The 12,438-nt window shown below is 35.1% G+C and overlaps 1 protein-coding gene across 4 annotated transcripts in view; it reads left to right on the top strand.

Annotated features, from left to right (window-relative positions):
* Nucleotides 1–5,944: 5,944 nt before the first annotated feature.
* The window catches only part of SPINK5 (serine peptidase inhibitor Kazal type 5), a 69,597-nt gene continuing 63,103 nt past the window's right edge, over nucleotides 5,945–12,438 (top strand). For 2 of the 4 annotated variants that reach the window (XM_019924659.3, XM_019924661.3), the window contains exons 1-2: nucleotides 5,946–6,082; nucleotides 7,389–7,414. In XM_019924659.3, the coding sequence (XP_019780218.1) occupies nucleotides 6,028–6,082; nucleotides 7,389–7,414 (81 nt within the window). In that variant the 5' untranslated portion in view covers nucleotides 5,946–6,027. Of the gene's footprint in view, nucleotides 6,083–7,388; nucleotides 7,415–12,438 lie in introns of all 4 variants that reach the window. The other 2 variants (XM_073802672.1, XM_073802671.1) reach the window with 2 other exon arrangements.

Consider the following 12,438-nt stretch of genomic DNA (forward strand, 5'->3'; position numbering starts at 1 on the left):
CTTATGGCTAACAGACTTGAAGAAAATCATTCAACCATGCTGATTTTCAGTTTTACTGACCATGAAATGGAAATAAGATATTATTTGCTTACCTCAAAGAGTTAATGTGAGGATCAAATATATAAAATATAGACAGTATATAAATATTTTTATATATACATATTGTGTACAAATTAGTATTGCATTCTATTATTATATAAATATCCTATTATAAAAATAAATTTTATATGCAATTGCTCTATAACTACAATAATAATAAGTATATTAATAGCCTTTATTAATGTTAGTAACTGCATAGAATTCTTAAATAATTTCCTATACAGTTTTACAATACTTCTCAGAAGCATAAGTAGTATTTTCTATCTAGAAGTGACAGAAAAAATAGACTAAAGCTGGTTATTGCATTTTCCAAGGTTGTGTATGTAGATAACAAATGTCCACTACTTACAGCTTCTTGCTCAGAAATATTAAAATTACTTTCTGGAAAAATACCTTCTTAAATAGAGGTGTTTTATAGTAAGGACGTGGTGATGAAGTGCATTAATATCATGTGGGAGGTGTCACTCAAAATAAACAAAAAACCCACTAAATGCAAAATAATTTCTATATTCACTTTTAAATTTCTGTATTCACTTTTAAATTCACTTTTAAATAACTCCTGCCCCCATCCCCAGTAGTGTTAGTTAACTAACTAGTAATATAGTGGAAACTAAAATTCAGGTAAAAGAAATGACTACAACACAATTTCATTCTCTGATTCATTTAAAATATATATTTTTAAATTTTTATTGGAGTATACTTGATTTACAATGTTGTTAGTTTCAGGTGTAGAGCAAAGTGAATCTGTTATACATACACATATATCTCTTCTTTTTTTTTTTTTTTTTTTGTGGTATGCGGGCCTCTCACTGTTGTGGCCTCTCCTGTTGCGGAGCACAGGCTCTGGACGCGCAGGCTCAGCGGCCATGGCTCACGGGCCTAGCCGCTCCACGGCATGTGGGATCTTCCCGGACTGGGGCACGAACCTGTGTCCCCTGCATCAGCAGGCTGACTCTCAACCACCGTGCCACCAGGGAAGCCCCCATTCTTTTCTAGATTCGTTTCCCATATAGACCATTACAGAGTATTGAGTAGAGTTCCCTGTGCTATACAGTAGGTCCTTATGAGTTATCTATTTTATATACAGTAGTGTGTATGTGTCAATCCCAATCTTCCAATTTATCCCTTCTCCTGCTTTACCACCCCCCCCCAGTAACTATAAGTTTATTTTCTACAAGGAATGATTCATTTGGATTAACTGAATTTTTCAGATGATTGAAGGCTATACACCTTTTTAACCCCAGCTTATTTTTTTAAGAATTGAGAGTATCATCAGGGAATTCCCTTCTAGAGGCCAAATATCTGTATTATATGCTAGTTTTATTCTATGGACATCGTTTTTAAAAGATTTTCACAGAGTCAGGTGAACAATGATTTGTATGATTATTTTCTGCTTCTTCCACTAGAGTATAATTTCTTAGAGATTAGAGACCACATCTATTTTATTCACAAGCTTAATGCTGGGCTCTCACATGATAACAGATAATTGTATGCATTCAGTAAATATTTGTTGTATTCATGTGGGGAGTATTATAGAATCTATTGGAATACCATAACATCTAACTTTGGACTTATATTTTTAACTTGTTAAATCACATTTTGGTAATTTGGTCCCATACCTGAGGATTCTCTGATTTATTATTCATTCTTACTGCTTTTTTCTGTCTAGTGAATCAGGATTGTTGTATGACACAATGGTTGGTGCTATTTAACTTGCTACTTGTTTGAATGAAATTTTTAAGTCTTAAAACCTAGATGTGAGCCACAGCTTGACTGCTTACAGACCATGTGGCCTGGTGTAAGTGACTGTGCACAGGCATCCCTGGTGTCTCTCTCTACATCCAAATTTCCTCCTATAAGGGCACCAGTCAATTTGGGTTAGGGCTCAACCCTAACGGCCTCATTTTAACTTAATCACCTTTGTAAAGGCCCTCTCCTCGAACACAGTCACATTCTGCAATACTGGGGTTTAAGACTTAAAAATCTGAATTTTGGAGGGACACGGTTCAGTCTATAACAGGAAGTGTCTGAGATAAACTAGTTATAGGTGTAAATAATATGGTCACTACAGTGTGTGTTATTTTAGAGCTTGGACTCTGGATTTCACTGCCTTTATTTTCATTGAGTGTTATCATTTGCAAAGACCACTGCTTACAGGCTGTATGACCTTGGAAAAGTTATAGAATCTCACCAAACCTCCATTTTTTAACCTGTAAAAAAAGAAAAAAATGATACTCTTTATTGTTGTACCTGTCACTTAGTAAGTGTACCATAAATGATAGCAAATTTTATATTTCTTTGCAAATAATTTAATAAAGATATATATACCACCTTTTTCTAATTTTGCTTATAAATCTAACAGTTTTCTTATTGTATATACACACACATAAAAGTATTTCACTGTAAAATATGCGTTACTTTTTTGCCAAAACTCATTATACTAGCTACTTCAGAATTAATTCATTGTGATTTTTTTCCCAAAGGACTGTAGCTCCACAAACTTGTTTTCTACAGTCAGAATGAATCCTAGGAGACTTGAGAATGTACAGAATTTTCAAGTGATGGATAGTGTAGGGTCATGGAATAGGAGTTCCAGTAGCATCAGCTGTAGGGAGAAGCTGGATATTGTATTTAAGAACAAAATATAACCTGATACATAAAATTTAATACAGTTAAAAATTAGGTATTAAAACATTCCTGTTTTCTTAATCCTAATCTAACATAAGCAACAATTATGTCTATAAATAGTAGGGTCTGTATGCTTAGTGATCAAAGAATGCCCATCTCATCCTGTTCTTAGATAAAATGACATGCTTATCTTTATAGTTTCTCAGCCTTTCTAGACAAACAGAAAGGAACTCCCAGAGAAGGAGTAAAGGTACCTGTTAATGGGACATTTCAAGATAAGAAGGGGGGTAAAATCTATTTTCCAGTTAGTGTCTTTTAAAAAAGGAGAATACAGACATGTTCAATTAATGGGGGAAAACATGAGAATTTTAGGAAAGGAAATTAAAAATTAAGAAAATAAAAAAGAAATTAATTCATCTTCTAAGAACTGTTAGGACATATACTTTTTCAGTCATGGTCACAACGTAATTCTTTTTGTCATTATGGGTTTACGGTTGTGTGTGTGTGTATGAATGTGAGAGCAGCGGATAAACATAAAGGACTGCGTTAGCAGTAGAATGTTGAACCTAGTTTAAAGCACTGTTAACGTCCGGATTCTCTTTGAACTGTCTGAAATGCTATGCGATGGCCACATAGGGTGTAAAAGGTGAGAAAGTGGCAAGGCTGGTATTACCATCCAAGCTAGTTCCTACTCTGAGGTTTATTAATGGCGCCATTTTGGGCAGGTGAGGAAAGGACAATAACACCTACTCTGCTGCATCACTGCATTGCATAAACAAGTCATGAGAGCTAATGGATGACAGATTGTTTGGAAAGATGTGGAAGGTGATTTAATTGTAAGGGACTATAATTATTTATTATTGTGATCATCAAGGATATCTCAGCATAGAAAAAGAGAAGATCTGAACAATGATCTGCTAACTTTGGATTTTGGAAATAACCTTTGTCTTTAGTAATATTACTGATCTACAAAATCTTGTTTACTTTATATTTTTCTTATCTCTTCCCTCTGTGTCAATATCCTTGATGTGAATTCAGATTCTGGGCCACTCGATACATGTTTTGAATTGTAAAGCTTATACTTTTTACAACCTAACTCCATTCCTTTTTAATGAGAAGAAAAAGGGTTTTACACGTTTGATGAATAATTGAGAGAGCTGGCCACCCCCCCAAAAAAATAGAATTTAGAATTTCAGGAAAGTACTCTGATAACCTAATATAAAAGTACTCTATTAACCCAAAACTCAGTTCTCTAAAACCTCAGTCCCATTCATTTGAATTTAAAGTCCATGGTTTTCAAAAATAAGGAGTGATTAACAGAGTGTATGATTAATCACCTCTGGATTTACATTTCTAAAATGAAATGCAGAAGTAGGTCTGATGACAAGAGCCGGCTGACATGTACTTCCAGTATTGGGGGTGCTCACTGAATCTTCTCTTGGCCATCTTATTCTGCTGGAAGAGGTTATCAGTCTGAATCCTCTTATTCATCATTTCAGAAGGTTCTGGGTGTTAGTAAGGAACTCTTCTTCAGTAAGAAAGAAACCAACTCCTTCAACCTTCCCTCATAGCAGGGATACTTTAGAGATGCAATCATCTTTTGGTTCTTTTGTTACACCCTATCACTACTTCCACTCCTGGAAATACTGTCCATTTGGGCTAGATTTGGTGTTCATCAGAACATAGTACACAGTCACCAATTCTATTGTAAGGCATTAAACTTTTCTACCGTATGGTTGGGACACATTTCATATGGTCTAACAGAGCAAATGGAAGATTAAAAGATTAGTATTGGTATGTCATTATGCAGAGGAGGATTTTTATAGACATCAGTGATGACCGAAACCTAGCAATGACTTTGACAAAGTTTAGATGGTTAATACTTTGATCTATTTCAGGTGTCATGGTTTAGAACACAATGATAGGATGAAAAAGAGAACCTATATCCTGACTTTTTGATTTCACTTCAGAATGTTTGGGGATTGTTATTTCTATGCCGAGTAAACTTAAATCTGTCATTGTGGACCACGTTTAAGAGATGTTGACTTTTCTCGGAGTCTTAGAAATTACCTAGTAAATCACATCATTATAATGAGATAAAAATGCAAGGCCAGCTATCATTAACTATAAAACTTACCACATATGCTTGGAATTGTTCTAAACAGTACACGCACACACGATTTACCTCTAACTCTTACAACAATTGTGCAATATAGTTTTACTGTCTCTATTTTACATATTAGGAAACTGAAGCTGAAAGCAAATAAGTGACTTGCCCAAGACAACATAGCTAGTAACTCGTGAGTCAGGATTTGAACCCAGATCTATAAATGCATCAAAGCCAGGTTCATTTCCATTACACTGTGTAGTTGCAAAGACAGGAATAGAAACAAATTTTCTGACTCCCTGTCCCATTCTTTTTCCATTAAGCTAAGACAGTCAATTTTCTAACCTGTGATAGTCATGCAATTTGAACTTGTTTTCCATGGGCACTAATTTCACTAACCCACTGGAAAGAAATAAAGCTTATAGCACAGACCTTAAGACCAATGATTATATTTTATAGGAAAGAAATTAATTCATGAAAAAAAGAAAGGGAAATATTCTAGCTTTGATGGGATTCAGAATATTGACACAATCTCAGCGTTGGATAGCCTTAGATCAGTTTTCTGGAACAATATTTAAAAGGGCTTTGATCCCATCAATTCTAACTTATATATGTGTCTGTGACACTGAATTGAGACACTTTAGAACAGATGCAGATGGAAGCAAACGGAATCCTAGGTGCTCTTGCTATATGCAGCTTTCTTCAGATGTAGAAATCTTTAAATCTTTACTTGGCTTGTAGGACAACCCATCTGTCTTCTTTTTCCCTCCCCTCCCACTTATGAAGGGAGCTGAGTTAGAAACATGTTTGTCTATGAGGAAATGTGTCTGGTGTTGGTGAGGAATTCAGTTCTGATATAGGATTATGGAGTACTAAACTTTGAGCAGGGTCCTTGGACATTATCTGTTGCATTCTAGGGGAGGTATCATGAAGACACATTAGAACTACTTTAGAAATAATATCTGTTCAAATCTGCCACCTTGACAGGATCCTAAAAGATGGAAACTAAATTGATGTGGTATATTAAGTTTAGCATGACCTTGAACAACTGGTTTTACAGTTTGGCTGTTGTTGTGGGTGTCACCCATAGTATACTATAAAAATGAGCTGCATCTCCACAGGTTCAGTCTTAGAGCACCAGCTGGTGAGCAATGCAAGGAGCAGTCGTGTAACCAACTTACATCGTCTTCAACATGAAGATAGCTGCAGTGCCAATGCTTCTGACCCTGGCTCTTTGCCTCATACAAGGTGAGCAATTTACCTGTAGTCTAAGCCTCTTGCCAGACATCCTAAAGCTCTGGACAGGGACTTGTCTCTCTCCCTCCTTCTTCAGTGTGTGTGTGTATGTATGTATGTATGTATGTGTGTATATATATATATCCCTGAAATACCTTGCCAGATGTAGAGTTTTGAAGAATTACATACGTGGTTTTATAGCTATGTTATCTTTAGAAATGACAAGTAGTTTGAGATAATCTGAATTTTTATCCATCAGAAATCCTTCCATTAATTCAACATTAATTCTGAAAAGCTAATAGATTCTTTTCCATATTCCCCTCACCAAACATAAAAGTTCATAACAATATGAATTATATATATTATACATATGTAGGATATTAAGCCTATGAATTGATGCTGATATGAATTATGTGTATAACAGATATTTAAAACTTACATGTACTTAATATGTATATTTTAATACTATATTTGTAAATAAAACATTAAAAACTCAAATTCAGTCATCTGTTTTTATTTTAAAGCAGTAGTGCTTTCTAGCAAATTTTATTTTTGTGTTTTCAAATCCTAAATGGATTGAAAATATTTCATCTAATTGGTAAGGGACTTCTGTGGGAGCTAGGAAGTAGGTTTTTGCTTTTGCTATTTGAATTTGAAGGGAACACAAGATTGCCTAGACTTAACCTGCTATGAAGCATTTACATATTTTAAAAGGAAACCTCAGAGATGGAGAGTGAGGAGACCATTATACACAAATGATGCCCACTTTCCTAAAAAAGTGTATAGGTACAAAAAAAGTCTGTTAATGAGAGAGTATATTAGTCTGTGAGTTTAATCTTAATATTTACCAGATCTCTAATTTTTGTGGCTATAATGAGGAGGCGGAGCTACCAGAATTCAGAAAATTTAATTTTATGTATATATATGATATAAACTTTATGCTATACTATACCTTAAAACTATAATTGATATATTTGATAGGTGTACTATGTTATAATTTTAAAAGAGGCCTGCAATACTTTGTTCTGAAAGGATCTTTTAGAAATTAGATATTTTGAGGGGGTAAGAAAGCATATGAGTAAGTATTATTTTTCAAAGTAATTGGAACTTTATGAGCGAGAGATCTTTGTGACTGTATATACTGCCTGGTGCAGTGCCCTCACTTCATTTGCCATGGTAAATTTTAATGTGTTCAAATCAATTTGTGGTTTTAAAATATACTGCCATTAAAATAAGCAAGATACTACACTCAGTAAATTGTTTTACTTATTAAATGTTTTACATTCCCTTAACTTTGGTTTCTGTATTTTTGTCCCAGATGCTGCCAGTGAAGGTGAAAATCAGGTTAGTCCTGCTTTTGCTCTTCATTGAATTCATTCCAAGATCCCTAAAGAAAAATGTTCTGTGGCCAACACCTTCATATTATAATACAGATACATTATACTCATGGGTACTAATAGCTTTTGTTAAAAACACAGAAACAGGTCTTTATGAATCAAGACATGAATCACACACACACACCAGTCAACGTCTTAATGATAATGGATATCTGCAAGAGGCAATCTACCACACTAAAGGAGTGCTTTAAAATTCCATAAACAAACACACTAGTGAATTACTATTGTTCAGTTTAACAGCTGAAAAGTCATGATACACATAGGAAGCTGAAATAACTTTTCTTGTGATCATTATGCAAAAAGGGGCTGTCTGTATCTTGTATATAGTCAGTGTATATATTTCATTCAATACATATTTACTGAGCATCTATTGTATGTCAGATCCTGTTTGAGATGCCAGGGATATAAAAACAAAAAAGAACGCTGCCGTCATGGAGCTTACATTTTAGTGGAAGAAAACAAACAAGTTAATAAGTAAATTAGTAAAATATATACAACATTAAATAATGATTAGTGCTAGAAGAAAAATAAAGCAGGATGGAAGACAGGAATTTCTGGAGATGGAGATGGTATCAGTTCTTATGAGATAGTCAGGTAAGTTCTCTCTGAGAAGATAGCATTAGAACATGGATCTAAAGGTGAGGTGGGAGTGAATCATGAAGTTACTTGTAACTCTCAGCAGACCAGGCAGAAGCACCTGTGATGGCAGAGGCCCTGACTCTGGAAGGGTCTGCACCAACTCTAAGGGATCTTTTGATTGAGAAATGAAGGAATCGTTTTCTATAGAAATTAAACATTTTTTAATCTATTTGAAAGACACGTTGAAAGAGCCAATTATACACACACACACACACACACAACTGTGCCATTATTTCAGATTGAAAATATTTCTACTTATGTAGCAGATATTTGCTATGTTTCTCAAAGACCACGAACATTGAAAGAATAAAATAGTAAAAAGATTCTTTTCTACACCAAAACTCTTATAAATGTGGTTAAAATACTCTTGCTGTATTTTATTGTTACTTTTTTTTTTTAAAGAAACTTACAGGAATATTCTAGAGAATTCCATTATAGTCTCTATTATTTCATTTAAGTTTTTTTTTTTCATTTTAACATCTTTATTGGAGTATAATTGCTTTACAATGGTGTGTTAGTTTCAGCTTCACAACAAAATGAATCAGTTATATATATACATATGTTCCCATTTCTCTTCCCGCTTGCGTCTCCCTCCCTCCCACCCTCCCTATCCCACCCCTCCAGGCAGTCACAAAGCACCGAGCTGATCTCCCTGTGCTATGCGGCTGCTTCCCACTAGCTATCTACCTTACGTTTGGTAGTGTATATATGTCCATGCCTCTCTCTCGCTTTGTCACCGTTTACCCTTCCCCCTCCCCATAGCCTCAAGTCCATTCTCTAGTAGTAAGTCTGTGTCTTTATTCCTGTTTCACCCCTAGGTTTTTCATGACATTTTTTTTCTCTTAAATTCCATATATATGTGTTAGCATACGGTATTTGTCTCTCTCTTTCTCACTTACTTCACTCTGTATGACAGACTCTAGGTCTATCCACCTCATTACAAATAGCTCAATTTCGTTTTTTTTTATGGCTGAGTAATATTCCATTGTATATATGTGCCACATCTTCTTTATCCATTCATCCAATGATGGACACTTAGGTTGTTTCCATCTCTGGGCTATTGTAAATAGAGCTGCAATGAACATTTTGGTACATGACTCTTTTTGGATTATGGTTTTCTCAGGGTATATGCCCAGTAGTGGGATTGCTGGGTCATATGGTAGTTCTATTTGTAGTTTTTTAAGGAACCTCCATACTGTTCTCCACAGTGGCTGTATCAATTTACATTCCCACCAACAGTGTAAGAGGGTTCCCTTTTCTCCACAACCTCTCCAGCATTTATTGTTTGTAGATTTTTTGATGATGGCCATTCTGAATGGTGTGAGATGATATCTCATTGTAGTTTTGATTTGCATTTCTCTAATGATTAGTGATGTTGAGCATTCTTTCATGTGTTTGTTGGCACTCTGTATATCTTCTTTGGAGAAATGTCTATTTAGGTCTTCTGCCCATTTTTGAATTGGGTTGTTTGTTTTTTTGTTATTAAGCTGCATGAGCTGCTTATAAATTTTGGAGATTAATCCTTTGTCAGTTGCTTCATTTGCAAATATTTTCTCCCATTCTGAGGCTTGTCTTTTGGTCTTCTTTATGGTTTCCTTTGCTGCGCAAAAGCTTTGAAGTTTCATTAGGTCCCATTTGTTTACTTTTGTTTTTATTTCCATTTCTCTAGGACGTGGGTCAAAAAGGACCTTGCTGTGATTTATGTCATAGAGTGTCCTGCCTATGTTTTCCTCTAAGAGTTTGATAGTTTCTGGCCTTACATTTAAGTTTGCTGATTAAAGAGAGGTTCAGAAACTTCTATTGCCTAAGTAGAGTGGGATGGTAGGGTAGAAAAAAAGCCTGGATTTTTGAGAATCGAAGAGCATGCTCATTTGGATATTTCATACTGGAAAAAGAAGGGTATTGTGTAAATCTTACTGAGCATGAAGCCATGATTTTCTTTTTTCAGTGTCTATGATAATGGGTAGTAGTTTCGGTGGATATTTCAAGTTTTGCACTGATATTTCTCATACTGTTGAACTCTATTTCACTGAAAAACATTTAAAAAACAAATTTAGCCACCTCTCGTGTTGGCATAAGCAAAAAAGAATATAAAACATAATTATTTATCTGGAAATATTTCTGATCATAGTCTTTGGATATTTTGTCAGAAATGAAAACTATTAATTTAGTCTTTCTTATAGTGCTGGAAATTTTATTTTCCAAGTTCAGTAGCTCAAGTTCTTTCTAGTACAACATAAAAACATGTTGAATTTTACAAACATGAGCCAGAATAGCACAGAAAAGCACTGGAGCAATCTGCAAGGATCTTTACCATATGCTTAAATTTGTCATCCCAGAAGAGTTAATACGAAGCCATGGCAACCTTGATGATGCTCTAACACAGAGCAGGGGTGATGCCAGCTCCTGAGGGGTTTATGGTGATGCCTGGGGAGGAAAAATGGAAAACACTGGGCAATATCACAGCCAGTGAAGGAAAACAGAAAGAGCTTGGCCCTACAGGGCTCCAGTTTCTCTGAGACAAGTGGAGAAAACACAAAGAGCAACTAAAGCAAACAAAACAAAACAAAAATGAGCCAAAGACTGGAAGTTAGATTGCAAGTAATCGGTTGCTGGGAAGTCATCTCACCAACTCAGGATTCCTTTACGGTCCAGACATGTTCCTGTTTCAGCCCTCTCTATTATGGTCATTGGGAGGTTATTTCCTTTCTCCCAGAGAAAAACACAACTGCTGATTTCAATTTTTATGGCCTTTTCCTATTTCCCAAAAGAACACACTGGATAACCTCATAACTCAGAAAAATAGCATCGAGTTCCATCTTTACTAATTACAAACTGTGAACAAATTTCTTACCTGTTCTCTGGGACTCAGTTGTCCATTCATATAAAAATAAAAGTGTGTCTTTCTAGGATTTAGGTATTTTTCTAATTATGACACAGGAGAAGTCCAATTCAGGAATTATCTTGATTGAGAATGTTCTTTTTCAGTTGACCACTAAAAACTATTTAAAGCTTTATTCTAGTGTTATCATGAATCTTTGTTTTCAGCACTTTCTTTAAGACCTACCTCACAAGGGATATATTTCTATTACAGAGTCACCAGGCTGTTCTCTGGTTCTATGACAATGTTTTTATCTGGACTTTATAGAATCAGTTATATCCAGCCAGCTAAGCAGTAACTTGCAATACTGGCATAAGATACTATAGAATCAGAGACCAGACACGGATCTCAAGAGGCCCAGTTGTCAGTCTGTTGCCAGAAATTATTGCTCTGCTACTCAGATAAGATCACTGGGTGGTGGTAATACTCTTAGAGATGTTTTAGTAGGTCACCCTTAGCGAAATTTCCTAGGGCTGGTCTCTGAAATTATTTATTCTTCTTCACCATTAATCATTTATTCTGCAAGTGCTACCAACTGCCTCCTGTTTATAGGATGCTAGGTTAGTTACATCATTATCCATTAGATGGTAAGCACCATTTAGGCAAGGATCCTTCCTGCCTTATTTATTGCTGTATCCATGACACCCAGGAAAGTATAGCATCCTCATAATAAGTGTTTGTTGATTAACTGAATGATTATTATGAAGATATAGGAGGCTGAATAGAATTCTATAATCTGTCCTTTGGAAGAGGTTGCCTATGTCAGAGTTGGAGCAAAGGCTTGATTGATTTACTTATATTTTCTGGTGCGAGGATCTTTATGCTTTGTATTTTCAAAGTCAAAACAAAACAAAAAACCAAAAGAAAATAAAAGAAAACATAGATTACAAAGGCTTTAAAGGACCAGTGGATTTCCTAAACTAATAGGTAGTATAACATTTTAAATCAGTACTTTACTAAGTAGTGCAAATGCACCATTAATGTTAAGCTCCTAGAAAAAAAGTGAGTGACATATAGCAGGCCTTCATCAAATATATTGCAACATTTTCATATACCTTTTAATGGCCAATATTATTGAACTGTGTGCTAGGTATTTTATATGCATCATCTTAGCATATTCCAATAATAATGGCAATAGCAACAACAACTATAATAATAAAGCAGGAGGAAGAGGAGAGGTAGAGAATCTAATTATTGAATATCTGCTATGTATCAGGTACTCTTTGAGGGATTTACATGCTTATGATATTTAATCCACACGAAACTTATGAAACACATATACTTATATCCTCTGTTTTTACAGATAGAGTAAATGAGCCTTTGAGAAGTTCATTTTCTATGGCTATTGGGCTTGTAAGTGAGAACCCTGGAAGATAAGCTCAGATCTTTTGACTCCAAGTCCCTTGTTCTTTCCATTTCACTAATGACTTTAGATGAATGCTTTTAGGTGA

The sequence above is a fragment of the Tursiops truncatus genome, chromosome 3, assembly GCF_011762595.2.
Source record: "Tursiops truncatus isolate mTurTru1 chromosome 3, mTurTru1.mat.Y, whole genome shotgun sequence".
In the NCBI taxonomy this organism is placed as follows: Eukaryota; Metazoa; Chordata; class Mammalia; order Artiodactyla; family Delphinidae; genus Tursiops; species Tursiops truncatus.